The sequence below is a fragment of the Astyanax mexicanus genome, chromosome 12 (assembly GCF_023375975.1).
Source record: "Astyanax mexicanus isolate ESR-SI-001 chromosome 12, AstMex3_surface, whole genome shotgun sequence".
Classification (NCBI taxonomy): Eukaryota; Metazoa; Chordata; class Actinopteri; order Characiformes; family Acestrorhamphidae; genus Astyanax; species Astyanax mexicanus.
Genome location: NC_064419.1, coordinates 28,343,548 through 28,369,245, shown reverse-complemented (window position 1 = coordinate 28,369,245; position 25,698 = coordinate 28,343,548). Strand labels below are relative to the sequence as shown.

Genomic DNA, 25,698 nt, shown 5'->3' with positions numbered 1-25,698 from the left:
TTGTTTGTTTGTGTGTGTGTGCAGGCACCGCATGCCGTTCCAGTGTGCGATCTCTGGAAAAGACAAGGGGTGTTATCATGGAAGGTTTCAGACGACCCTGAACAGAGCAGTGATTCAGACTGTTCAGAACCGGACTCACGCTCATATAAAGTACAGACACGTACACTATATTCCTAAAGGTTTATGGATGATGTTCCTTCTAATTAATATATTTAGCTACTTTAATTTACTTTAACCACTCATTGTTTACAGATAAGCATGAACATATTGGCCCCATGCCTCATGCTAGGCATTAGCTATGGAGGGTGTGGTAGTGTGGTCATTATCCAGTATCCTGATGTCACTAACACTTTTGTTACTGAATGCAATCAAATCCACACAGCAGTGCTAAAAAATCTAGTAGAACATCTTCTAGTAGGACAGCAGGATGAACTTCTGTCTTTCTCTCTCTGCAGTTAAGTCAGCCGACTCAGTGTCCTGAGCTGCTGTTCTTCCTCTGCAGTTTACTAAGTGTCCAACTGAGGGCGCTGTGCTGGACTATAGAGAGCCTGCACCTGCTGCCCTGCCCTATGACAGGTTTATACACACACACACACACACACACATATATATATATATATATTTTATACGCATACAGTATAAACATATATACATTACCAGTCAAAATGGACACACCTTAAACCCTTAACAGTCCTTGACCTTATAACCCTAAATAACACTTGGAGATTCTGTATTGTACTCTTAATACACTTAATAATTTCAGATCAGTTTTAAGAGAAATCAACTACAAATTTTGCATGATTGAAAATAGATATAAAAACTAGAAAACCGTAAAGAAACGAAAGGTTTGGAGGACAATGAAATGGTTAATTTGTATTTAGGAAAATATTGATTTTAAAATGTGAAAAGTTCAGGAAAGTGGCAGTTTTATAATTTTTAATCATTACATTTTGACAGTTGCAGATTTATTTAATATTTTAATTTTTTATTTACATTACAATTGCAACTAAGGATTTCAGTAATGTTTCTTGTCAATCATGAAACCATTATATGTAATGCTTAAAGAAAGAAATCTTTAATATATAGCTATGTAATATCAGGTAGAAAATTTACAAAAATGCTGGCCTATGTAATTGAGTGGTTTTACTTTTTTTTTTTTCACTCATCCAACTATGAACAAAAACATGGAATTATTAGTAAACAAAATAGGTAGGCACCTCTTGCTTAGATGACAGCTTTGCACATCTTGGCTGGATTTTCTCAGGCAGACTTATGAGGTAGAATCACTTAACAGCTGTGTTGAACTCATCAAGAGTTAATTACTTGAATTTCTTGCCTCTTAATGTGTTTGAGAGCATCAGAGTTTGTATACAGTGAATAGCTCAGTTTATAGAATTTTCTAATACATTTATCCAATTATGGCAAGAACTAATCAACTAAGTAAAGAAAAATTACTTATTAAAGCTTATGATGAAACTGGTTCGCTTCAGGAACACTCCAGGAAAGGAATACCAAACCACTACCCCTTGTTTTCGAGTGTAACCCTTCCTTTGAAATTTGGAGTTACATTCAAAATATTTCAGCTCCAGTAGAATTTTTTGTGGCATTTATAAGATACAAATACATAGACACACACACACACACACACAAGTACATATTCCTCTGTCAGTTCGAGGCATTCTTTGCACAGATGTTGTTGTTGTTCGCTCAACTTAAGTTTAAACTCCTGTACGTGACCTCCACTTCAGCGTGTGAGTTTTAGTGGAGATGATTTGATGAGAAGTTGAGTTGAGGCAGGTGTGCTGGGAGCAGGAGAATGGGGAAACAGTGATGAACATCTGAGGGAACATGCTTGTGCTTTTCTCACAATCTGTTTTTGTTTTGTTTATGCGTAGATTCTGCATGTGTGACTCAACTCCACACACACCTGAGGAACAGAGCTCAGCTGGACAGAGTGCATCACGGTTGGACCCACTCGCACACCTACACACGCGCACATACCCGCTCTCCTCTCATTTTATAAAATCACTTACCATACAAAAAAAAAGTTTAATCAGAGCTTAAAGCTAAATACGGCTTCTGCTGATGGTGGCGTTTAAGCACATTACACAGCTCCCCTGATAACTCCCATGACCTTTCAGAGGCCACAAATCAACTGGCTTTAGCCCAGAAACCAGCATCCGCTCTTCCGGACCTTCACCCACAAAACACTCCCCACTGCCAGCTCTTCACTGCATCACCAGCATAGGCGGGGTTTGAGTTTTGTGCCAGTTGGTCCACAGTGAAGGTGTATTTACATGTATATACTTTGTGTGCTTCACAAATTAAAAATAATTAATTTCAGAAATTCAGTATAAGATGTGAAGCTCATGTATTATATAGATGTATTACACACAGAGTGATCTATTTTAAGCATTTATTTATTTATTTGTTGATGATTTTGGCTTACAGCCAATAAAAACCCAAAAATCAGTGTCTCAGAAAATTAAAAAGACTAATTGGTACTTTTGGCAGTGTGGGCAGTGTGCCAAGTCCTGCTGGAAAATGAAATGACTGGACTTGATATAACACAGTGGACCAACACCAGCAGATGACATGTCTCTCCAAACCATTACTGATTGTGGAAACTTCACATTAGACCTCAAGCAGCTTGGACTGTTTGTCTCTCCACTCTTCCTCCAAACAGGTCTGGGACCTGAACAACTTGCTGTTTAATGAAACCAGGAATTCTGCTCTTTACCAAAAAAAAAAACTAAAGAAGAATGCCCATCCATCAGTTTGTCAACTAAAGCTTAGGCGTTACTTGGGCTCTGCAGCAGGACAATGATCCAAAGCTCAAAAGAAAGTCCACTCTCAAGTGAAGTTTCTGGAGTCAAATGAAGGTTTTGGAGTGGCCAGGTCAAAGTCTGATTGAGATGCTGTGGGATGATCTTAAACAGGCTGATCATGATTAAGAACACTCCAGTGTGGCTGAATTAAAACAATTCTGCAAACAAGAGTGGGTCAAAATTCCTCCTCAGAGATGTGAAAGACTCTTTGCCAGTTATCGCAAAGGTTTAGGGAGCAAATACGTTTTCACACAGGACTAGATTGGTTTGAATATATTTTTTTCGTTTAATGAATTAAATTATCATTTTGGGGGCAGATACTTTTTCACAGCACTGTATAGCATTTTTTAAGCAGTAATAATTTTTACTGTATATAAAAATTCGAGATCAAATTAGAACAGGCACAAGCTAACCACAAATACAGTATGAAGTTACACAAATTTCTCATTTTGAAGAAAATTCTTAAGATTTTTTGAGCTAGTGTTAAGAACAAAGCTTGGTTCTACTGGATGCCCCCAGGTTGCCTAATTAAACATCTTTAAGCAGTAATTAAGCATAACTGTGCACTACAGTAGTACATTTCTTGGAGTAAAACCCAGAATGGTTGCACAGTTAATGTGGTTCCCATATCTAAGTTGCAGTTGCTAGATGCTGCTGTGGGTTTTAGGGGGTTGCTGTGGTGGTGGTGTTTAATGGTTGTTAGATGTGTGTAAGAGTGTTGGAAGGTGATTGCTAGGTGGCTGTTTTGCAGTTGCTGTGGTGGTGTATCATATGGTGGCTAGTGTGTCTTAGATGGTTGCCTGGCTATTTACACCACATTTCTTCCCAAATTTGCACATGAAATTACCCAACCCACTCACTAGTGCTCCCACTAGAACTCCCACCATCACTAATGCTGCCCCAACAGCAGGAGGGTGAAGACTAACACATGCTTCTTCCAACACGTATGAAGTCAGGTTTATTTTCACTTTCATAACTACACAATTAACAGAGTTTCATAGGTCCTAAAATGGAACTTAGTGGGATGCCACGAAATAGGCAAAATGAAACTGTTACCAGCTAATTTTGCTTTTGGATTAAAGCCTGAATAATTAACCCAGGGTACAATGAATTAATCTTTTTCATTGTAACTCAAAAAAGAAAGTATTTGGATATTTTGCCAGTAAGTAGTGCCATAAATAGGTGTCTAAAACTAAAATAAAGCTTTAGTTCTGCACTGAATGCTGCTTCGGAATTGGAGCTTCTCCAATGACACAGTGTAATTTAACTCATGAGTGCGCTCAGTCTGAGAGCATTGAATCAGATTATTGTATTTTGGCTTAGAAGGATTTAAAAAAAAAGGTTTAGTTTTAATATAAAACTGATTCATTGTATTTGGGTTTAATTTCATGGCCTGATTTGATTGGAGAACATTAGTTTTGCTGGGTCTTTTGCAGTAATATTGGAATAATCGGTGATGGGTTTGAAAGTGAGAGCTCAGATAATGGACATATGAGTACTGCTTAATGAGTACTGCTTAAAATGTGTGTGTGTGTGTCCCTTGCAGAGTGCTCCTCGATAAAGCTGGTGAGGAAGGCAGTGCGTACTCTTACTGATCTTGGGGTGAGTGATGTTCTGTCACAGTTTCCTTGAAACAAATACATGCATTCACACACACACACACACACGCCTTTCTCTGTCCACTTCACACCTTTGAGCACCTTGACACCAGTGCGAAAAGAGAGCGCTGGCCAAGAACAAATTGATGTTTGAAGGCCTCATAATTCAGCAACATTGCTCTAAAACAAAGCTGAACAAACATATGTGGTCTGTAGTGTGTGTGTGGTGAATGTGTGGTGTCTGTGGTTTGTGTGGTACATGTGTTTGCCCTAAACAATGTTTCTTTTGTCATTTTTATTGATTTATTTACGCTTTAATTTCCCAGCCTTCCTGAGACTTGACAGAAATGTGTTTTATAGCAGCAGCAGCACGGTCTTTGATTTCCAGCTGCAGCTCCTGCAGGAATAAGCAGCATAGTGTTGCTTTGACTTCAGTTAGAAAAGAACATGCTCTTTATTTCAGTTTTGAGTCTCATAGGATTTTCTACACGTCCTAGAAAACCTGGGAAACCTGGAAATTTAAAATAAAAATTTCCAGTCATGGAAACTTCTGGAAATATTGTTAAGATCCTCTAAAGGTTGGACTAGTTTATAATGACAATAAATAGCTTTTTATTTATGTATTGTCATTTTTTGCATTATTTTCTTGCTTTTTTTCTTTTTGCGATGTATGCGTGCAGAGAATTGTGGGTAACTGTGGGACAGGAAGGATACATCAGCTGCTCCCTTTAAGCCTCTCTTGAACGTTGGCTGCATTTCTCAGCTGTATATAAAGAGTCTCTTAATTTGAGAGCTTAACAGTTTCTGTAACATAGCAACCAAGAAATGAAGCCCACCTCCACTGCAGTCTAGACTTTGGGGCACATCTAATGTTATTCCATTTATCTGCTTTGTCTTCTCCTTCCATTTTTCTGCCTTTTTTCACCTCTTTATTTCCATCCTTCACTTTTGCTCTTCCCTGCCTTTCTTTTTCTCCTCTCCCTCGTCCTCCATTTTCTTCTTCACTTTATTTCCATCCTTCACCTTTGCTTCTTTTCTCTCCCTTTCGTTTTCTCCTTTTGCTCCTCTCTCTCTCCTCCTCCTCCATTTTCTTCTTCACTTTATTTCCATCTTTCACCTTTGCTTCTTTTTCCTCCCTTTCTTTTTCTCCTCTTCCTCCCTTTTCTTCTTCTTTGTTTGTACTGCTTTTTTCTTTTCATCTTCATTCTTCTGCACTTGTCTTGTTTTCCTTTTCCTTCTTTTTTCTTCCTTTTTTCACTGTGCCATTTCCTGTTTGGTTTTTGCCCCCCCCTTCCTTTTCTACTCCTTTCTCCTTTTTGTTCTCTTTCTTCTCCTTCATTTTCATCTTTTCTTTCTCTTAACCTTTCCACCTCCTCCTCCTCATCTTTTTCTCAACCCCCTTCTCACTTTCCCTCCTTTTTTTGCTTCTCCTTCTCCCTCTTTCTCTTTACCTCCTCCTTCTTATTTATTCCCTTTTTTCCTTATTCTTCTTTCTTCTTCTCTGAAGTGATTTGGGCTTGTGTGCAGCTTTTGAAAATTCAAGCACAGTGTGTAGGCTTTCAGCAGTGATACAAAAATAAACATGATCGGTTAAACATCAGCCAAGTTAATCAATAATAATGTAGGCTAATATTTAACTGTGTGAAAATGAGAATTGTTATTGATACAACCATGTGTTTTCCGATATGTACAAATATAACCATAACACAGTATTTTCTCCATGTTGGCAGCGCTAATAAGCCTGATACAGAGAAGGTCTTGCGTGAGACACTGTGTTTGAAGCTTCACCACATGCTAAGAGTGTGTGTGTTTGTTTTGAACAGGTGCTGATGGAGGACAGGCAGAGTGAGGGTGTGTATCTGGACATTAGTCCTGTTTTTCTCCAGACTGAGAACAAACAGAAGCTCCTTCAGTTCGTCTCTCAGTTCCTCTACGGCTAACTGAGGAACAGTGGGCTTCTCGTCGTCTCTCAGCAGTTCTGCAGGTTCAGATATTACTGCTGATTCTGTTTCTGATTATTGTTGCAGGTAATCAGGGGTTTGCAGTGTGTTTGCTGGTTTCAGACAGTTTCAGCAAACCTTTAAAGAAAAAAGGTTCAGTGCATCATAAAAGTTCATATTCTTATCATAAGTGCAAAACTTGTATCTCAAAAAGATAGAATTGTAGGGGGTGAGGAGCTTTAAACCTTTTTTGTCTAGACATCTAATGTTGCTATTCCATCTATCTGCTTTGTCTTCTCCTTCTTTTTTTCTTTAGCTTTTTTTCTTATCTTTATTTTCATCCATCACCTTTCCTTTCTTTTTCTCCTCTTCCTCATTTTTTTCTTCTTTTTTGTTTCTTATGCCTTTTTTTTCTTTTTATCTTCCTTCTTCTGCTTTTCTGGCTTGCTTTATTTCTCCTTACCTTTTCCTCCTTTTTTTCTTGCCCCATTTCCTGTTTGTTTTTTGTTTTTCACTCCTTCCTTTTCTTCTACGTCTTTCTCCTCCTTCATTTTCATCTTTTCTTTTTCTCAACCTTTTCAACTCCTCATGTTTTTCATGTTCCTCATCCCCTCGTTCTCACTTTTCCTCCCTTTATCTGATTCTCCTTATTTCTCTTTCCTTTCTCCTCCTCCTTCTCCTTCTTTTTTTCTTATTCTTCTTTTTTTCTTCTCCATCATCTTTATTTCCTTTTATTCTTCTCTTTCTCCCTTTTTTAGAGAGAAGGATTTAAAAAAAAGCTTTAAAACTTTAAAAATTGTCAGTGTAAAACCCATTTCTATTGGTCGTTCAAAATGACTACTTACTTACTTATATACAATGTAATACACACCTCTAAATTCACACTGTCTAAAAGATAGAAATAATTAAATTTTAAAGCACATATGGTTACTTTCAGCACACTTTCAGCATTGTTTTGCCAAACTAATCTTTATTCATTTCTTACTGTATTTCCTACCTTTTAAGTTTGTACGTCGTGACTTAGCCAGACTATCTTTTCATTTCATGCGTTTGGAGCCAGAAAAACAAAGCACTGCCCACTGGCTCAACGAATAAAAGACCAGGTTACAGGTCAGTCTTTCAGTTAATTGTTCTTATACGGCCAGGTTCGATTAGACAGAGTAATGAGTGTTAAATAATGCTGGATTGAATAGAGCGAGTTGGATAATGTTCTTCAGGAATAATAAAGAGGCAGTAAATGGGCAGGAATTGTGTTGGGTCAAACGGATGTTCCTTTCTTTCATGTAAATGATGGTTTCATAATGATTGCTTTGGCTTAGAGACACGAATACAGATCTGTTCACTTTAAAAAAAATGTTTTGCCTCAGTTTCTCTCTCTCTCTCTCTCTCTCTCTCTCACACACACACACTCATACAGACACACACACACACACAAAGTGTGGTGATGATGATGAGTGACAGAGTTAGTGTACCATTCCCTCAACTCTAACCCCTTTCAATCAGCTCCTGATTAAAGGCCGGCGATGCCCGCAGCCCACAGTCCGCTTTGGGCTTCCAACCAATCACTTAATACTGGACTAGGCCCTCCTCACACACTCACACACACACAGGTTTTATACTTACTCTGAATGTGGTGTGTGTGTCTGTGTGTGTATTCTATGTCCATATGTTCCATGTCTAGAGAAGCATAAAACCTATTGGAACCATGCCCAATTATTTAAAGTGAGAGCTAGAGGTGTATAAAGCCCCCAGTATATTGAGTTGTGGAGTACAAATCGAGCCGAAAATCAGCTTTGCATAAACAACTAACAAAAGGTAAATTAAAAGAACTCGTTATATCATTGTTTTAAACTATTCCTAAGTGGATTTTTAATGGAATGTTTTGGGTCATTGTCACGTTGCATGGTCCACCTCTGTTTCAGCTTTAGTTTATGTTAAGTTCCCTCAGTTTTCCTCAAGTTGCCTCTGATTTAGTGCCTTAAATATATACAAAAACAAGCAGATACACACACACACACACACACACCAACACACACTCTCACATACAGATGCAGCGTTAAAGGCCCTTAACGTGCCATCCTGAGGGAGCAATGCTAACAGACAGTGCTGATTGCTGTAGTACACTGGGTGCTGAGTAAGACCTCCAGAGACACGGGGCTGTGCTGCACAAGGACCGCCCGCATAACCCTCACACTGAGCAATCAATAATTGAGAGAGAAAGAGGGAGAGAATTGCAGATAGACTGCATAACGAGAGAGGGGGGATGAGGTGAATACTAGAAGAGAAAAGGTGTGTAAGCTAGATGCTGCTGGATTCTTTAAATAAAGGATTCTGATCAGTAAAGAACTGAGAGAGCACAGTCACTGCAGCAGCAGCAGCATAGGCGCAGAGAACACAAAAAAAGCAAGGATGAGTGATACAGTAAAATTATAACATCATGACTCTGGACACTTTCAAGATGTGCAATATGTATCACCATATTTGTATGATTAGAAAATTAACAGAATGCTAATGATATACCTACAAAAATGTGCTGAGATGTCATTTATTACAACAATAACAACATTACATCTGTGTTACCTATTAATAAATCTATAAAGCATACAATAGGCACAATTAAGTTCATTTAATTTGCTTCCAGTTAGTAAACTCAGTACTTTATCCCATTAAAGGCACCAGCAGTGGATGTTCTGAAATGTGCTGTTTTCTCCCGAAAGAACAACAGTTCAGTGCCATCTACTGGAAGCTGCTTTCATTTCACACCACTTTATTAGAAACTCATACCCTGTTCTTTCACTCAGTGGTCACTTTATTAGAAACACTTAATTTGTACTTCTAATAACTGACCACTTTATTAGAAACACCAAATTTGTACTTCTACTCAGTGGTCACTTTATTAGAAACACCTAAATTGTACTTCTACCCAATGTCCATTTTATTAGGAGCAAAAACCTTTTGTTCCACATACTGGCCATTTTATTAGAACTCATAGCGTGTACTTTTACTCAATGGTCACTTTATTAAAAAACAGCCAATTTGTACTTCTACTCCATGGCCACTTTTTTTGAAACACCTCATTTGTACTTCTACTCAGAGGCCACTTTATTAGAAACTCATAGCATGTATTTCTACTCAATGCCCACTTTATTAGAAAGAAAAACCTTTTGTTCCACACACTGGCCATTTTATTAAAAACTCGTAGCATGTATTCAACCCCAGTGGCCACTTATTTAGAAACACGTATTTTGTGCTTCTACTAACTGGCCACTTTATTAGAAATACATGATTTGTACTTCTACTCCATGGCCACTTTTTTTTTTTTTTTAGTAACACCTCATTTGTACTTCTACTCAGAGGCCACTTTATTAGAAACTCATAGCATGTACTTCTACTTTATGGCCACTTTATTAGGAGCACCTAATTTGTACTTCTAATAACTGGCCGCTTTATTAGAAACACCTAATTTGTACTTCTAATAACTGGCCACTTTATCAGAAATAAATAATTTGTACTTTTACACAGTGGTCACTTTATTAGAAACACCTGATTTGTACTTCTACTCAATGTCCACTTTATTAGAATGAAAAACCTTTTTGTTCCACTCACTGGCCATTTTATTAAAAACTCGTAGCATGTATTCTACCACAGTGGCCACTTAAATAGAAACACGTATTTTGTACTTTTTCTAACTGGCCACTTTATTAAGTGTAAGTGCAAAGTATGTTTCTAATAAAGTATAAGCTCCTTAAAAAATCAGATTTTCGCGGATACTGCTTTTGTACTGAATCATAATTATAATCACCTGTCTCAGAAAACTAGAATATTATATAAAACCAATTGGTACTTTTGGCAGTGTGGACAGTTACCAACAAGGTGGAACTACAAGGAGGGGTTCCTAATAAAGTGGATAATCAGTGTAAAACAGTGTAAAAGTTCTAGATTTAAGTTCTAGGCACCACAATGAAGAGTAATTCAATAAACATTGATATTTCAGTTGGACACTAAACAAAGGACATTAGTTCAAGGTCTAGTTTTGATTAATGATCAGACTGTAATTAGCCTACAGTGTTTTTTACCATATAAGATTTGAATTATGTTCCTCTAGGTAAAGACAGCAGGATCAGTGTGTTTAGAAGTAGTCTAGCCGTGTAGTTACACCACTGTGTTCTTGATGGATCCGATCCCATCAATCTGACACTCCACGACATCTCCTCTCTGCAAAACACACACATAAAGACACGTTTATACTGTACGTGTTAAAAGACATCGTTTGGTCATGATGCATCAAACTGAAGGGCATAATGGCAAATATAATTGGATTATAATTAATTATAAGACTATTTTTTATGGGTTAATGCTGTGCAAGCAGGTAACCTAATTTTTACACCCAAATATTTATAATTGATCCTTTTCACACCAAAGATATGTAAATGTTCTACAAAAATCGACAAAAAATCACTATGTATCAGTGAGAATCATTTTCATAAGTTCAGCTGCGGCAGACACATAATAGAGCGATTAAAATGTGATAAACTGTAGTGTAATGTATTCTATCTTTATTATATATTATGTATATACCTTATGATTTAGTTTTTTTGGTTCTTACATAACAACTGGAAAAGGACAGTTTTATTCAGTTTTTAATTTGTAGCATTACCAAACAGCACCATCTACAGCTATCAAATATGCAAAGTACTATTTATGCTATACCAAATGTCTCTTTGTTAAAGAACATAATGCAAAGTATTTCAGCATGAAAGCATGTATTTGTAACGTGTGACAATGTTCCAGACTGACAGATGTCAAGGACTTTGTTTTTTCAACTGTTTTTGTGTTGCTTTTTGAGATCTTTCAGCTGCTTCATGTTTTAAATAATTTCTTGATTCTACTGGTCTATTAATAATCAAGCCTGGTTGTGGTTAGAAGTGAAATTGAACTCAGCTTTCCAAAAAGTGTGAAAAGGCTCAAACACATTTTCACAAAGGCTAGATTGGTTTGGATAGTTTTTTTTCCCATGATAAATTAAATCACTATTTAAAAAGGGATTTTCATATTAACTCAGGTTATCTTTGTTTGATAATCTGAAAAATGTAAGTATGGCAAAACTGCAGACACAAAAGAAATCTATTAGGGGGCAAGTACCTTTTCATGCCACTGTAGCAGCCAGGCCAGCACTGAGTGAAGGCCGATTGACCTCTGACGTGGCAATTGGCTTTGTTTTCGATCTCCAAAACCAGTCAGCAACTCACAAATCAAGGCTAAAGTCACGTAGTGCAACCTGATATTGGTGGATCAATTGCATGGAGCCTACCTGGAGGAAACCCTGCAAAGACCTATCCTAGAACTCACCCAATACTCACAGGCAGAGACCTTTCCGAGGATCCAACCTACAAGCTACGACCCTTAAACTCACTATGTACTGTTTAACTAACACATCTAGTCCTTCCACAGCCTTTTGATAGTATTAAGTGACTTCAATTGAGATTATTTAAATCCTTTCCTACGTTAAAAAGGATTATAGATACACCCCCTTTAAAATGTCAACACGTGTTTCCCAGGGCCTTCACGGTTAAAACTTACTGGGCCTTCAATCCACTAAACTTTGCTTCAGTGCTTCAGTACTTATTAGGATAGATACTTCATTTACGCCTCCAGCTTTAGCAACAATAGTGACGCATGTTTTAAGTGCTACTTCTAAAGTCACACTGGAACACACTCATTTAAACGTGTCGGTACATTTTTAGACTAATCGGATGTGCTGGAATTGAACTCTTGGGTCTCGAAATAATTCGCACTTCAGTGTTGTGTAAATGACATTCCTAATAACTGGTGATTAATGTCGGGAGTCACTTTATTGCGACGGGAAAATATTTTGATGTAAACGAAGCGGCTTCCGTCTCCAGCGGGTCCGAGCCGGGCGCGCCGTGTTGTGCAGGATGAAAGCCAACGTTAAAAGGATCTAATTGAGGGAAATTAGTAACTCGATGAAGGTTTAGATTCAATCATAGCCGTGCCACAGAACAGAAGCTGCTGTTCTCCCTCACTGTGGTGCTGCATACCAATATGCTGTTAGAGAGAAGAATGAATCACTCAAATTGTGACTCTTGTAGTGCGTTCATTTTAGTGCGAGCCCTCAGGCCGTCCACTTTATTTGAACACTGTGGATTATTTGTAATTTTCAGCCATGGCGTCTGTGTTCGCATCTGCTGCTCATTGTGGCCCAGAGGGCCGCAGGGTGCTGTTAAGGTCAGCCAAGAGACGTGGAAATGTACTTTCTGCATTTTTACACGTTTTTGATGCTGATTTGTACACGCTGCCTACTACAGACTGCCGGAAATTATCTGCGTAGGTGGGAGAGTGGGAGGGATACAACAGGTCACTTTGCTTATTAGTATAGAAACCTCAATATAGAATGTTCTAATGAACTGTACAGACTGACTGTACAGAACATCAGTGTGGAAGATGGGAGGTGACTGTTAAACCTTATAAACTGAATGTAATTGTAAGCTATTATTGCCAACTATTTAACTAACTAAATAAACTAAATATACGTTGATTATATATAAACAAATGCAAAAGACCCTTCATATGCACATTCATTTTTTTTCTTTATTAATTTACATTTATATTACTCTGGAAAAAAATAAGAGACCACTTAAACATTGAGTTTCTTCGATTTTACCAGATTGAAAACCTCTGGAATATAATCAAGAGGAAGATGGATGATTACAAGCTATCAAACCAAGCTGAACTGGCTTAAATTTTTGCACCAGGAGTGGCGTAAAGTTATCCAAAAGCAGTGTGTCAGACTGGTGGAGGAGAACATGCATGAACAAGATGTATGAAACTTTTGATTAAAAACCAGGCTTTTTCCACCAAATATTGATTTCTGAACTCCTAAAACTTTATGAATATGAACTTGTTTTTTTTTTTTTTTTGCATTATTTTACATCTGAAAGCTCTGCATCTTTTTTGGTATTTCAGACATTTCTCATTTTTTTGGAATTTGTGAGAAATGTTGTCTGTAGTTTATAGAATAAAACAACAATGTTCATTTTCCAGAGCTGTATTTCAATTTTTTCTTGTGCTGATCAACATCACCCTTTGGAGTCATAAGGGGAGAGGCCAATTGTTCTCTCTCAGGCTTCTGGCAGCTGATGGCAAGCTGCATGACCGGGATTAGAACCAGCGATCTCCTGATCATAGTGGCAGCGCTTTAGACCGTGTTTTCTTTTTCTGAAATAAAGGGTATTTAGGAAGGTTGTATCCAGCTTTTGTTGGAATAATGGTCTCTAAGGTCCAGGGAAGACTCTATTTCTAATAGATTTTGGAGCGTAGCTGTGAATATGTGATTACGTTCAATGGCAAGAGCATTAGTGAGATCAGGATGTTGAGTGGTCATCTCATCCATCATCTCATCCATGACACAGTTCCTGTATCACCCTTTTCCAATGGACAACTCTAGCCTGATGCTGCAGGTCACAATCATTTCCACCCACTGTGCTGTTGACTTTGGGTGGTATGTTTAGCTGCAAGAATTGGAAATTGCATCCCAATCCACACTGTGAACAAAACGTCTATCTTTTGAAATCATTGTTTTACTTCTGTATTTCTCTAAAATTAGCTCTAGAATGGTACAGTGTATTATTTGTGGCTTACAGTGCACATTTATGTATGAATTTTACCAGTCAGGTTATTAAGGAGCAGTAAAACCACTCTGCTAAAGTGCAGTGTTACACAGGAGTCTCAGTTTAGTTCTCCAGCACCGGGGCTGGAGTAGCATTAGCTTTAGCCGCTAACCACTATTTCTCCGTTTAGAGGTGAGTATTATCAGCCTGTAGCCTGCTGCTAATCCCGGCTAGCCCTGCTAACTGTGCTAGCTCTTTTGTTGTTCAGAGGTGAGTATATTGGACTGTAGTCTGCGTGTTTACCATGTTAAAACAAGCTACGTGGGATGAACTGCTAGCTAATATTGCCCTGGCTTACCGGAGCACTCAGGGTTCCTCAGTGTAGCGCTGTCGGGCTGCCCTATCTGCTAATCGCTAGAAATTTGTGAATCTTAAGCTTACTATAAATAAATAGAAGCGCTTTACTCACCTAAATAAACAGTTTTTAGTAGAGAAATCTGTGTAGATTAACATCCAGCTCCCGTTTGACTTTGAAAGAAAGTCTTTTTTTTATTACAGTTTAGTTACTTAGCTTAGCTTTACTTAACTTAGTTAGTAACCCCACCCCCACCATCCAGCGGCAAGACCTGCTGAATAAGAAGTTTTTTAAAGTGTCTCTTAAAAAGGCCTTATAATCCAATGCTCCTTACAGTGCAAAAAATAAAGTACTGTGTAAATATATGCATTGTCAAACAGACTACTTATTGCATACATACACCTGAACCAAAAAAATATAGGAAAAAATGTCAGCATGCTAACACATTACCAGCAAACTTTTGAGGTTAAACTCACCTTTAGAAAGACAGGTGGCTTTTTGAACACACCCACCCCTGGGGGAGTGCCTGTCAAAAACACATCACCAGGATAGAGAGTCGCAAACCTGCAATAAACACAAACAGATGTTTGAGAGGAAATGAGACAGAACAGACGTCAGAATTACCTCTAAACATCACAAATGGAGCAAAATCAGACCAGACAACATGGTCGAAGCAGATGCCGTCACCAGAATGTTCTCTCTGTGACTCATCTTTCATTCAAGCGTATTTACTGTCATTATACTCAGGGTATAGGGTCAGGACATATTAGTGTTGTAGGCTAGAACTCAATAGAGGTTAGTTTCAGTCTTAAGACTGGTAGGTTATTATATTCTACACGACTGAAGCAACTGATTGTTGGGACAGGATAATTGTTGCTTTGATCCCCAGGACAGGTATTGACGTCTGAGCTGCCCAGAGCTGCTCCTTTTACACTGAGGTGGCTGCCCTTTGCTCCAGGTGTGTGTTCTCATGTTCTCACTGTTCTAATCTATAATGTGAATGAATGCAACTTCATTAGGTTGCATCCACTGCTGATTCAGATGCTCAAACACAGTTTGGCCCTGTAAAGGAGTACTGCTGATGGCCATATAGTGTGTTTGTATACATATATACACTATTGGCCAAAAGTTTTTAATGTTTAAGCTCTTCAGGTCCAGTGAACAACTGGAAATGGTTCCTAAATAGTACAAAGTAAACTGCCAGGGCTTTGAAGAAAAAAAATGTGTATTGTATAAAAAAAAAAAAATGAAAAAAGTTTACATTGTACAAAAAAGTTTTAAAAACCCTGGAAAATTGTACATTGTAAAAAAATTACATTGTAAAAAAATTTAAACATGTACATTGTAAAACAAAAAATGAAAAAATTGTACATTATAAAAAAGGCCAAGGGTGCTTTGTAGTAATTGATTAACAACTGGTCTGTACCAATGGAAATAAACTGGGCTTTGAAAATTCTTTGTCAGTTATAAAGCAGTGCTGGAATAGACTGTTACCATACTCTCTACTACTGCATTTACACACTTTTACACATTTACACACAGTACATTCACACTTTCATTATAATAACTAGAAAAATACACAAAAACACATAACTCTGTAACAATTAAAAGTTTAAGTCTTTTCTTTAAAGAAATTACAAATAATGCCAGAGAACGGAGACTGAAGAAACTGGAGAAAACTGGTGCAGGGAGAGGTTTGACTGACCCACATGGCAATGCCAGCCTTTAGCTCAGCTTAACATTGGTCTCACTTTCAGCAGTAAAGAGAAAAATTTGAGGTTTGACGGGTGAAGTGCAGTTATAAAGTCTTTATATATGTATGTATGTATATAGAAAATAATATCAGGCAGTTTTTCATTTTTCAGAAAGGGTCTGTGAAAACTTACTGGGACACCCATGCTACCAGCTTCTCTGTCTTGAAGATCAGCTGACTGGTGTTGCTGTCCTGGACGACGCCGCCATTAACCAGGCAACGGATCCCCAAATTATGCACATCTGATTCAAAAATAGCATGTTAATCAATGTTACAATATATATATATATACCATCAGCACCTAAAGCTAAGAGCCACTGTGGTATTAACAGCTTCACACCTCTGTGTTAAACCCTCTGTGTTCATGTTTCTCTGTTGGACGTACTATCTTCTTACCCTTCAGTGCTGCTGTGGTAACAAGAGCGGGTCCTAACGGACAGAACGTGTCGAACGTTTTCCCCAGAAGCCACTGATTCCCGTTCTTACTCAACTGCCAGTCGCGAGCGCTGACGTCATTGGCTACGGTAAAGCCTGCGATGTGGGAGAAAACATCCTCCTCCTGAGAACGAGAGAGAGAGAGAGAGAGAGCAGATGTTTGGTCTTCATTAAACTCTACTCCACTTGAGTGTATAACTTGAGGTAGGTGTGTACGAAGAGTCAAACAATACTCAAACGATTTATATGAACTTTAAAACTAAGCAAAACCAAAGCAGCAGATTATCATTATTATATTAGAGATTAAATATGTGGGTGCAGATGGAAGAACACAGATAACTAAGTATTCTTGTGTCTCAGATCTTATGTGACCGAATAGTTTCAGAGACAAAACTAAGCTACGCAGCCTCAGACAAAACAGTCTGTATAAAAGTCTGTCCTTAATTATTACAAAAATTAGAACTTAATGAAAGATATTTTCAAATACAGAATACTAAATCTTAGGTTCAGTGTATTACATAGACATGGGAACCAAATCAATAACACAAACCCTTAAACTGAACCTTGTGGGACTCCACAATATGTGCTGATCAGTTATCACGAATGTGATAACGATTTTTGAATTAGGACCAACATATAAATCTTGGGTTCAGTGTATTAAGCAGAAATGGTAGCCAATCAGTAATCACGCCTGAGTGGACAACTGATGTGGCTCTGAAATAGACTTTTTAAAAACAGTGCTGTCAGTAGGGATTGAGCCATTGCATTGGACACAATTATATCGCCAAAAAATTCTGACACGATAAAACAAAAAAAAAAACCTCCATATTGTGATTTCATTACATACTTGAAAGCAGGCTATTTTGTATTTGTTTTGCTATTCACTTTGCTTTTCACTCCTACTTTTGCTTGCTGTTTACATGCACCAAATATGCTACACTTCACTTTTGTGGTAGATTTATGTTGTTAAATGACTTTATTTGTGAAATATTTTTTAATTGTGTTACATTATTATTATTTTATACAAAATCAGAGTTGTGGTACATTACTCTTTATGAAACGAACAAACATTTTATATTATATTTATATTAAAAAAAGACTTTGACTAAATAAACTTTACTAATAATAATATTTCTTATTGTTTCAGTAGTATATCCTTGAAATATTTTTTTTGCATATAACCCAAGAATATTTTTATCGCAAAAACACCCTGAAATGACATTATAGTGACATTATAGCTGTCTGCATTAATGTGTTAGTGCACATTATTAATCTAGAATCTTCAACATGTTATTATGCAAATTACTAATTTTACCAACTTTGGCACCAACATTCTCTTGTATTTTATTATATACAGCTCTGGAAAAAAATTAGAGACCATTAAAAATGATGAGCTTTTTTGATTTGATCAAATAGAAAAACTTTGGAATATAATCAAGAGGAAGATGGATGATCACAAGCCATCAAACCAAGCTGAACTGCTTGGATTTTTGCACCAGGAGTGGCATAAAGTTATCCAAAAGCAGTGTGTAAGACTGGTGGAGAAGAACATGCCAAGATGCATGAAAACTGTGATTAAAACCAGGGTTATTCTACCAAAGATTGATTTCTGAACTCATAAAACTTTATAATATGCATTTGGTTTCTTTGTATTATTTGAGGTCTGAAAGCTCTGCATCTTTTTTGTTATTTCAGCCATTTCTTATTTTCTTAATATTCATCTCCGCCTCCCTCTCTCTTTCTTTGTCTCACATACACACACTGTATCTGATTTAAAAAAGTGAATGTTTGCCATGTTTCCTCTCCTAACTGCCTCAATCCACCCGTTTATCTGTAATTTAATGTGTATTTGATCAGACTGTGCAGCACAATACTTGCCTTTATGTGCTTCCCTTTTTTTCCAATCACAAAGGCCAGCTCCACCTCCCAGTCCACCTCCTGCAGAAGTCAAAATGCAAGATTAAATTGTAAGAACATTTATTTATTCACGTGCTGATTAATAAAGGGGCCTGGCCATTTTCTTTGGCTCTTTTTTTATGTGTACATTTATTTAATCAATTGGTGTGAATGTGAATTGATTAGTTTCTGAGAAATCTGTATCAGCTGATCTCCCTTCTAGTCACATTTTACAAATTTAGCTCCATTGTGGATCTGAACCCATCTGTCATACGGACATTTTTGTGAATTCTGCAGATTTGGAGTGACTGTGCATTCATTAATTCAGTCAGTCTACACTCCTCTACCACATCCCTCACTCAATCAGCTGAAACTCTACTCAACAATCCTTTCTGAAGACTTGTTTGGAAGATACTGAGAAATCATGAATCACTCAAAGGGACTGTTCTCATTAAGCTTGTGATCGTGTGGTAGGTAATGCTTGTGCTCACTGGCCTTTTAAAACCCCCTCCTGTAGCTCCACCTGGTGTACAGTTATGGTACTTCAAGCCACAATAACAGGGAACCAAAGTCTGGGACTAAACACAACCACAATTTGGTCCAGCCAGAAGAGCAGATCTCAGTCTTGATTAAACTGGATCACCATTTGGTTTGTTTGCAGAATAAAAAGCTTCTTTTAAAGGTTTAGACTTTGGAACCAGTTGCAGGACATTAAGGCAAGAAGGTAAACATGAGCAGTGGGAGCACACAGGAACGATTATGGCAGAATCTGACCTGAGGATAGCTGACTTGATGTCTTGTGCTGTTTCTCTTAGAAGGCAGTGTAGTGATGAAGGTAGTTTATAAAAAAATAAAATCGCAATTAAAATTTTAAGAATCAAAAGAAAATAACAGTAGGTTGCCAATTCAAAAGAAACAAATATATATATTTTAAATATACTTGGTTACTTTATTATTCTTTGCAGTAAGTTGAAGATTTCGCCAGACTTTGCTTTCTTTTGTGTGTTTTTGTGACTTTTCTGTGAAATGTTGTGGATTTTGCTGCTACAGACTTTTGCTTTTGGAATCTCTTGTTTGCTTCTGCTTCATTATTTTGCTTGTTATATTTTTTTTTGCTTAGGAGTTTTGGCACAGTTTTCACATTTTAAATTTGCAATCAAAATTTTAAGAATCAAAAGGAAAAAGAATATGTTGCAAATTCAAAAGCGAAAAAAATATAGCATATAAATATATTTATATTAAATATATTTGGTTACTTTTTTGTTATTTGTCATTTTAAAATTTGTTCCAATTTTGCTTTTTTTTGTGTTTTTATGAATTTTCTGTGATTTTTTTTTCTTCTGTTAAAGACTTTTGTTTCTGGAATCTCTCGTTTGCTTCGCTTCAGTTTTTTTGCTTCTGATTTTTGGCACAGTTTTAACGGGTAGGCGGGGCTTAGAAGAAGGCGTTCCTCTGTATCTCCATTGGTCACCTGATTTTGGACTGACGGGTATCCTGAACACTAGTCTGAGACTGGCCACGCCCACCCCGCCAGCTTCAAGCTTTCTTCCAAACACATAGAAGCAAATAGGTGTCAGTGCACAGCAGCAAAAGACACTTTTCCAATTAAATTTCATACAGACGTTATGTTTAATGTTATATATGGAGTGTTTCACGCCATTAAAAAGCTCTTGTTAGGGAGGTATGCTAAATATTCATACTTAAAGTATGGTAGCTATCTAGTCAGTGAGCTAGTGAGTTAGCTAGAGTTGGCTAGTTATTATGCCTCTAGGTAAGTATCTGCTGCTGTTGTGCACTGGATAATGTTCGCTCGGTCAGGTTTGGAAGAACGCTTAAAGCTGGTCGGGTGGGCGTGGCAGATCTCAGACAAGGGTTCTGGGAACTCGTCAGTCCAAAATCAGCTGACCAATGGAGATTTAAGGAAAACGCCTTCTTTTAAGCCCCGCCCACCAGTGAAAAGTGTGCCAAAACTCAGAAGCAAAAAAATGAAGCAAAGAAACGTGAGATTCTAGAAGCAAAACACAACAATAAAAACAAAGACTGACAAATTTCAAGCTAAAATAAATTTCTAATGACTGCAAAGATTAATAAAGTAACCATGTATATTAAAAAATTTGTAGATTAATTTTTTTGTTTTTTTGGCATTTGGCAAAAAATTCACTCCAAAATAATCCAAAATAATCAAAAGGCAGCTATGTGTTCTGGCATTGGCAAGTTATCTAAAGCTCACTGCTAGATATGAATATTACATAAACATAAGATGAATGACATAGTATAACACAAAAAAATATATACTGACGTCAGCAGAATTATTGAGCTCATATTCTTATATTGTATGATAAGTCAATGACATGGTTATTGTGTGTAATATTGAATATATATTTTTTCAATTCTCGTACTGTTTGCTTAGCAATTACAGGTACATGTGTAGAGATCTGATGATAAGTGTGAGATTTTTTCCAATTTTCAAATCTCATACAATTTAAAAACCCTGTATTGTACACAAGGCTTCAGGGTCCAGACTGTCAAAAATCAATCTAGATACAATTAAGATAAGCCAAATACCAGAATCAGGTTCTACACACCATCTCATCTCTGAGGCACACCGATCTCAGAACTCAGTTTTATGTGTATCCAGCATTTCCCTGGGTTAACTAGTGTCTAAAATAAGACCACCTATATAATTGTACACCCTCTTCTGACCTGACTGTTGTCTGGAAGGCTGATCTCATCGAATGGGCCGGTGATGGCAGAAGGAAACTTGTTAAAGATGATTGGCTCAGTAGGGATGGGGGCGTTCTGCTCCAGGCAGTGGTCCCTGTAGTTCATTCCCACGCAGACCACCTTATCTGGGCGAGTCACTGGAGACAGCAGCTTGATGTCAGTGTGAGAGACCACACACTGACCACTGGCAAGAGCTCTATGAAACAGAGAGAACAATAGTGACCCTTTTTCTAAAATATATATTTCTTTCTTTTTTAAAAGATTTATTTCATTTTTTCCCCAATTTTCTCACAAATTGGCTAGGCCAGTTATCCCACCCATTTAGCTCTAAAAGAGGTCAGTGAGGAAAATAGGCCAGTGTAGATGACAAGGATAAACTAAATAAATGCTAAAATATATTTAGTAATATTACATTCTTGCTCGTTTTGATTGATTTAGATTCTTCTCTTTCAAAATGAATACAGAAAAATACAGAATCATAAACATTAAACAGACAGAAACTTAATTTATCGATGTGAAACTTACTAGCCATTTATTTACTTCAAGATTTTTTTATTTTTATTATTTTTTTTTTTTAGAATGCTGCTCTGAAAACACTCAGCAAATAACATACAGTAAACTATTTTTTCACCTCAATTTTTGTTTTTAGTTTGTTGCAATTTAGCAAATTTGCAAACTCCTCATTATAGGCCCATTTTTAAACAGCTGGGATACATGGATACCCAAATACAATAATATATATTATTCATCTATATAAAATGTTTATGCTCAACCAAACACAGTAAAGGTTTTCCAGGAATGTATTGATTACCAGATTACAACATTTTCTCTGCCTGTCCAATTGCCAAATTTATCACCAAGCATTTATGGCACCAGCTTTGGCAACCTATGAGATTGCAGGATCTACAGGCCCAACTGTAGCATCTGTGGGCAAATAGGGTACAGGATTCCATACGGAACCTGTACGCCTCCATGCTCAACTATAAGAGGCAGCACAACAGGGTCCTGGAGTCTCTTTTCAACTAGGGGTGTGCCATATCGTATCGTATGCGATAATATCGCCAACATTTTTGACTATCGGGAAGGATATTATGCCCTGAAATATCGTGCCATAACACTCACCCCTAATTATCACATCAGGGTACTACTTTTTTGCTGTTTTAAGCAAAAGAAAAATTCATACTGTTCTCATTTCCTATTATATATCTACTAGAGACAGATTATATCTGTCCAGTATAATTTATTTTACTTTAATCCTGGATATATGGAGATATTTGGAGTGTATTATTATTAGTATCATGACATTCTGGATCAATTACTTCTGCTACAAATCTGCTAAATTTCTTGTATCTTTTTAATATCTCAGGTAGGGGTGTGCAATACCATATCGTTTTGTTTCAGTAGTGTATTTTTATTTATTTTTTTGTCATATCACCAAGAGTATTGTTATCGCGATAATACCATGAAATATCGTGATATTATTTTAGGGCCATATCACCCACCCCTACTTTCAACTGTACAGTTTTCCTCAATATACTTATTCATTTGCTCTATAATTATATATCAAGATTACATTTCAAAAATTCTATCATGGTGCATCTTTTTTGGCAAAGAAAGTGAAAAGTGAAAGTGGTAAAGCATGTTCTGCCACCGTTTCAGCAGCAGCAGTCTGTTGATATAGACTTGTTACTTACTACCACCATATTTTGGGCTTTAGAATCTGTGTCTGGATACAAAACAGTAAGATACTAAAAACATAAAGCGAATGTTCCAGTCCATACCTTTGAGCACAGTCCATGCCAGCCTTTCCTAACTCCAAAAACTCTCTCATTGTGGACGGCATGGAGGAGTCAAACGCTTTCAGGTCAATGACTCCATGGCCTTGTTCTTGCTCCACACCGATCCTGATGCCTCCTTCATTCCCTTTAGGGCAGAACTGGACCAGTCTCATGGCTCTTGAGCTTAGGGTACGTCTGACTGAACCTACAGAAAACACATCACTGAGTCTCCTCAAACTGATCCACAAAACTCTCATCTACTCACCACACACAGCACACAGCCCAACAGAGGAGAGAGAGAAGATGAGAGGGGTGATTTCAGAAAGAGAAAAAGAGGAACAAGTATAAGAAAACTTGAAAGTAGAGATATATTGGACAGATAGAAAAGACTGGTAAGAGTTTTGAACACATACATGAACAACATTTACTAAATTGTCTTCCAGGGGACGTCCAGCAACTTTTCTTAATGTCTGCAGAATTAAATTATTAAGATAGAAAAAAGTAATTATGTGGTTTAGTGTGAAATGCTAGAGAAACATTCCCAATTAGAACTGTTCACATATGGACATTTAATGGCCAAAAAGCAACATCACAGAAAGTTAGTATCAGAAATGGTTATTAATGCTTGAGCCACTGTTTATGGCAGTTCTACAGCAAGGTTTTGGCCAAATCCCTAGATTATCAAGATTATTCTAAACTATTAAATTATTATTATTATTATTATTATTATTATTATTATTATTATTATTATTATTATTATTATTATTATTATGTAATTTGCTGGTGTTGGTCCACTGTGTTTTATCAAGTCCAAAGTCAGTGCAGTGTCTTCCCAGAACATCTAATTTCATTTTCCAGCAGGACTTGGCACACTGCCCACACTAACAAAAGTACGAATTGGTCTTATATAATATTGTAATTTTTTGAAACACAGATTTTTGGCCATAATCATCAACAATAAAATAAATAAACAGTTGAAATAGATCACTCTGTGTGTAAAACATCTATATAATATATGAGTTTCACATTTTGAACTGAATTAACTGAACTTTTTAATGATATTCTATTTTTTTGAGAAGCACTAGTATATTGTTAAAAAACTTAACAGCTAAAGAATGTAATGCTCCTAAACAAAACATCACAAAATAAATAGGTGAAACGGAATACACACTGCTTGATGTTTACGCTGTTTTTATGATATTTTTACAGAAAAGTGTTGTCTAAAAGGGATTTCAAATATACATGGCATGGCATGGCATTGTTAGGAAATTAACAAAGTTTCCAAAGGATATTAATATTTCATCACAATAAATAGTATTACATTTGAGACCCAAAAGGTAAATATAGGTTGACTGGTGAGTTTAAATGCTCTGGAAAAAAAATAAGAGACCACTTAAAAATAATGAGTTTCTTTGATTTTACCAAATTAAAAATTGATAATCAAGAAGAAGATACATTATCACAAGCCATCAAACCAAGCTGAACTGCTTGATTTTTTGCACCAGGAGTGGCATAAAGTTATCCAAAAGAGAACATGCCAAGATGCATGAAAACTGAAATTTAAAAAACAGGGTTATTTCACCAAATATTGATTTCTGAAATCTTAAAACTTTATGAATTTTAACTTGTTTTCTTTGCTTTGTTTGAGGTCTGAAAGCTCTGCATTGTTTTTGTTATTTCAGACATTACTCAATCAAAGCTATACCTATAAATAGTAAAAAAAAAACTGAAGTGATTTCTTTATTTTTTCCAGAGCTGTTTATTACTCAGAAGCCTTCTGCTACACTAGCTACAACAATCCCTTTTGAGGTTGTTTACTTTAGTCTCACTAACTTCAAGAAAAACAAAAGCAATAATTGCTGGTTTCAGCTAAAAGCTGTTACTCTAGAAGGGAACTTAAACCAACAATGTGCGAAATGTGCAAGTAATAACAAAAACTGTGGAAGTAATGAAATTTACATCTCTATGAATGCCTTAAACTAAATGTAATATGGCTTTATATGTGGGATTTGACTAAGTAGTTTAGTGCATTCTGCAGAGAAACGTCGAGGAATATGCAAAAATGCAAATTAAAACAGCTGACCTATTTTTTTCTTTTTCGAATTTTCCGGTCCACCTTAACTGCTACTGAATGAAACCGCTTACCATTTAAGGTGGACTGGACAATTCGAACAAACCACTTGTAAAACACCACAAAAACTCAACAAACTACATAAATACAGTACAAAACTTGTCAATGAACTACTTCACATGTGATTGAGCAATATAGACATTTTGAAAAGTTGGTTAAATCCCTCATTCAGTACTATTTAAGTTTGTTTTAAATTGCATTAAAAACGTCATTTTATGCAAGAAATCCTATTTTCTTACACCTGCCTGCAGATCACATGCAGTTCTACCTGCTCTACCTGTCAGTGCACCTTTATAACCACAGGCATGTAAAATATAAAGAAACCGCCGAGTTTTCAATAAAACACAATCCTGAACGATATAAACGAGCCCAACAGCGAATACAGTAACTGCACTCACTTTGTCTAGATCTCTAACACTGCACAAACTATAACTTCGCAGCTGCAGCTGCAGATAACCAACACTCACCGTCCTGCCTTCCGAGTTTTGAGAGCTGCGCCGCTCAGCCGTCGCTTCCGCAGTTGTAGTTATGAGTGTAGTTCTATAGAGTTCAGAAATGCTGGAAAATGTGGACAGATTATCACAAAACGCGGTCAGACTGCGCTCTATTAGGAGACACCGATAGGCTGCTAT

General features: G+C 36.9%; 2 protein-coding genes across 7 annotated transcripts in view; one reads left to right on the top strand and one right to left on the bottom strand.

Annotated features, from left to right (window-relative positions):
- Nucleotides 1–7,614, top strand: part of gpat2 (glycerol-3-phosphate acyltransferase 2, mitochondrial) — a 95,370-nt gene extending 87,756 nt beyond the window's left edge. For all 4 annotated transcript variants that reach the window (XM_049485656.1, XM_049485655.1, XM_049485657.1 and 1 more), the window contains 5 exons: nt 25–150; nt 456–576; nt 1,896–1,964; nt 4,375–4,430; nt 6,250–7,614. In XM_049485656.1, the coding sequence (XP_049341613.1) occupies nt 25–150; nt 456–576; nt 1,896–1,964; nt 4,375–4,430; nt 6,250–6,366 (489 nt within the window). In that variant the 3' untranslated portion in view covers nt 6,367–7,614. The remainder of the gene's footprint in view (nt 1–24; nt 151–455; nt 577–1,895; nt 1,965–4,374; nt 4,431–6,249) is intronic.
- Nucleotides 7,615–8,897: 1,283 nt separating this feature from the next.
- On the bottom strand, nt 8,898–25,610 carry fahd2a (fumarylacetoacetate hydrolase domain containing 2A). 3 transcript variants are annotated; one of them, XM_049485659.1, is made up of 8 exons: nt 25,534–25,610; nt 22,939–23,140; nt 21,137–21,353; nt 18,416–18,475; nt 16,499–16,661; nt 16,236–16,344; nt 14,826–14,913; nt 8,898–10,581 (listed from the first exon to the last, which is right to left on the bottom strand). In XM_049485659.1, the coding sequence occupies exons 2-8, from the start codon at nt 23,106–23,108 to the stop codon at nt 10,519–10,521; spliced, it is 870 nt and encodes a 289-aa protein (XP_049341616.1). In that variant the 5' UTR covers nt 23,109–23,140; nt 25,534–25,610; the 3' UTR covers nt 8,898–10,518. The 3 variants fall into 3 exon arrangements, with proteins under 3 accessions (XP_049341616.1, XP_049341615.1, XP_049341617.1); XM_049485658.1 differs by having other exon boundaries at nt 22,939–23,192; nt 25,534–25,578; XM_049485660.1 differs by having other exon boundaries at nt 25,465–25,541.
- Nucleotides 25,611–25,698: the final 88 nt, after the last annotated feature.

What these genes read in the sequence shown, in the direction of transcription:
- fahd2a (XM_049485658.1), bottom strand. Translation starts at nt 23,192, where the DNA reads ATGAGAGTTTTGTGGATCAGTTTGAGGAGACTCAGTGATGTGTTTTCT. An exon ending in AAAAAGGGAAGCACATAAAG is followed by an intron (nt 16,662 to 18,415) that starts GCAAGTATTGTG and finishes TCTCGTTCTCAG; the next exon opens with GAGGAGGATGTTTTCTCCCA. An exon ending in CTGGTAGCATGGGTGTCCCA is followed by an intron (nt 14,914 to 16,235) that starts GTAAGTTTTCAC and finishes TGTTTATTGCAG; the next exon opens with GTTTGCGACTCTCTATCCTG.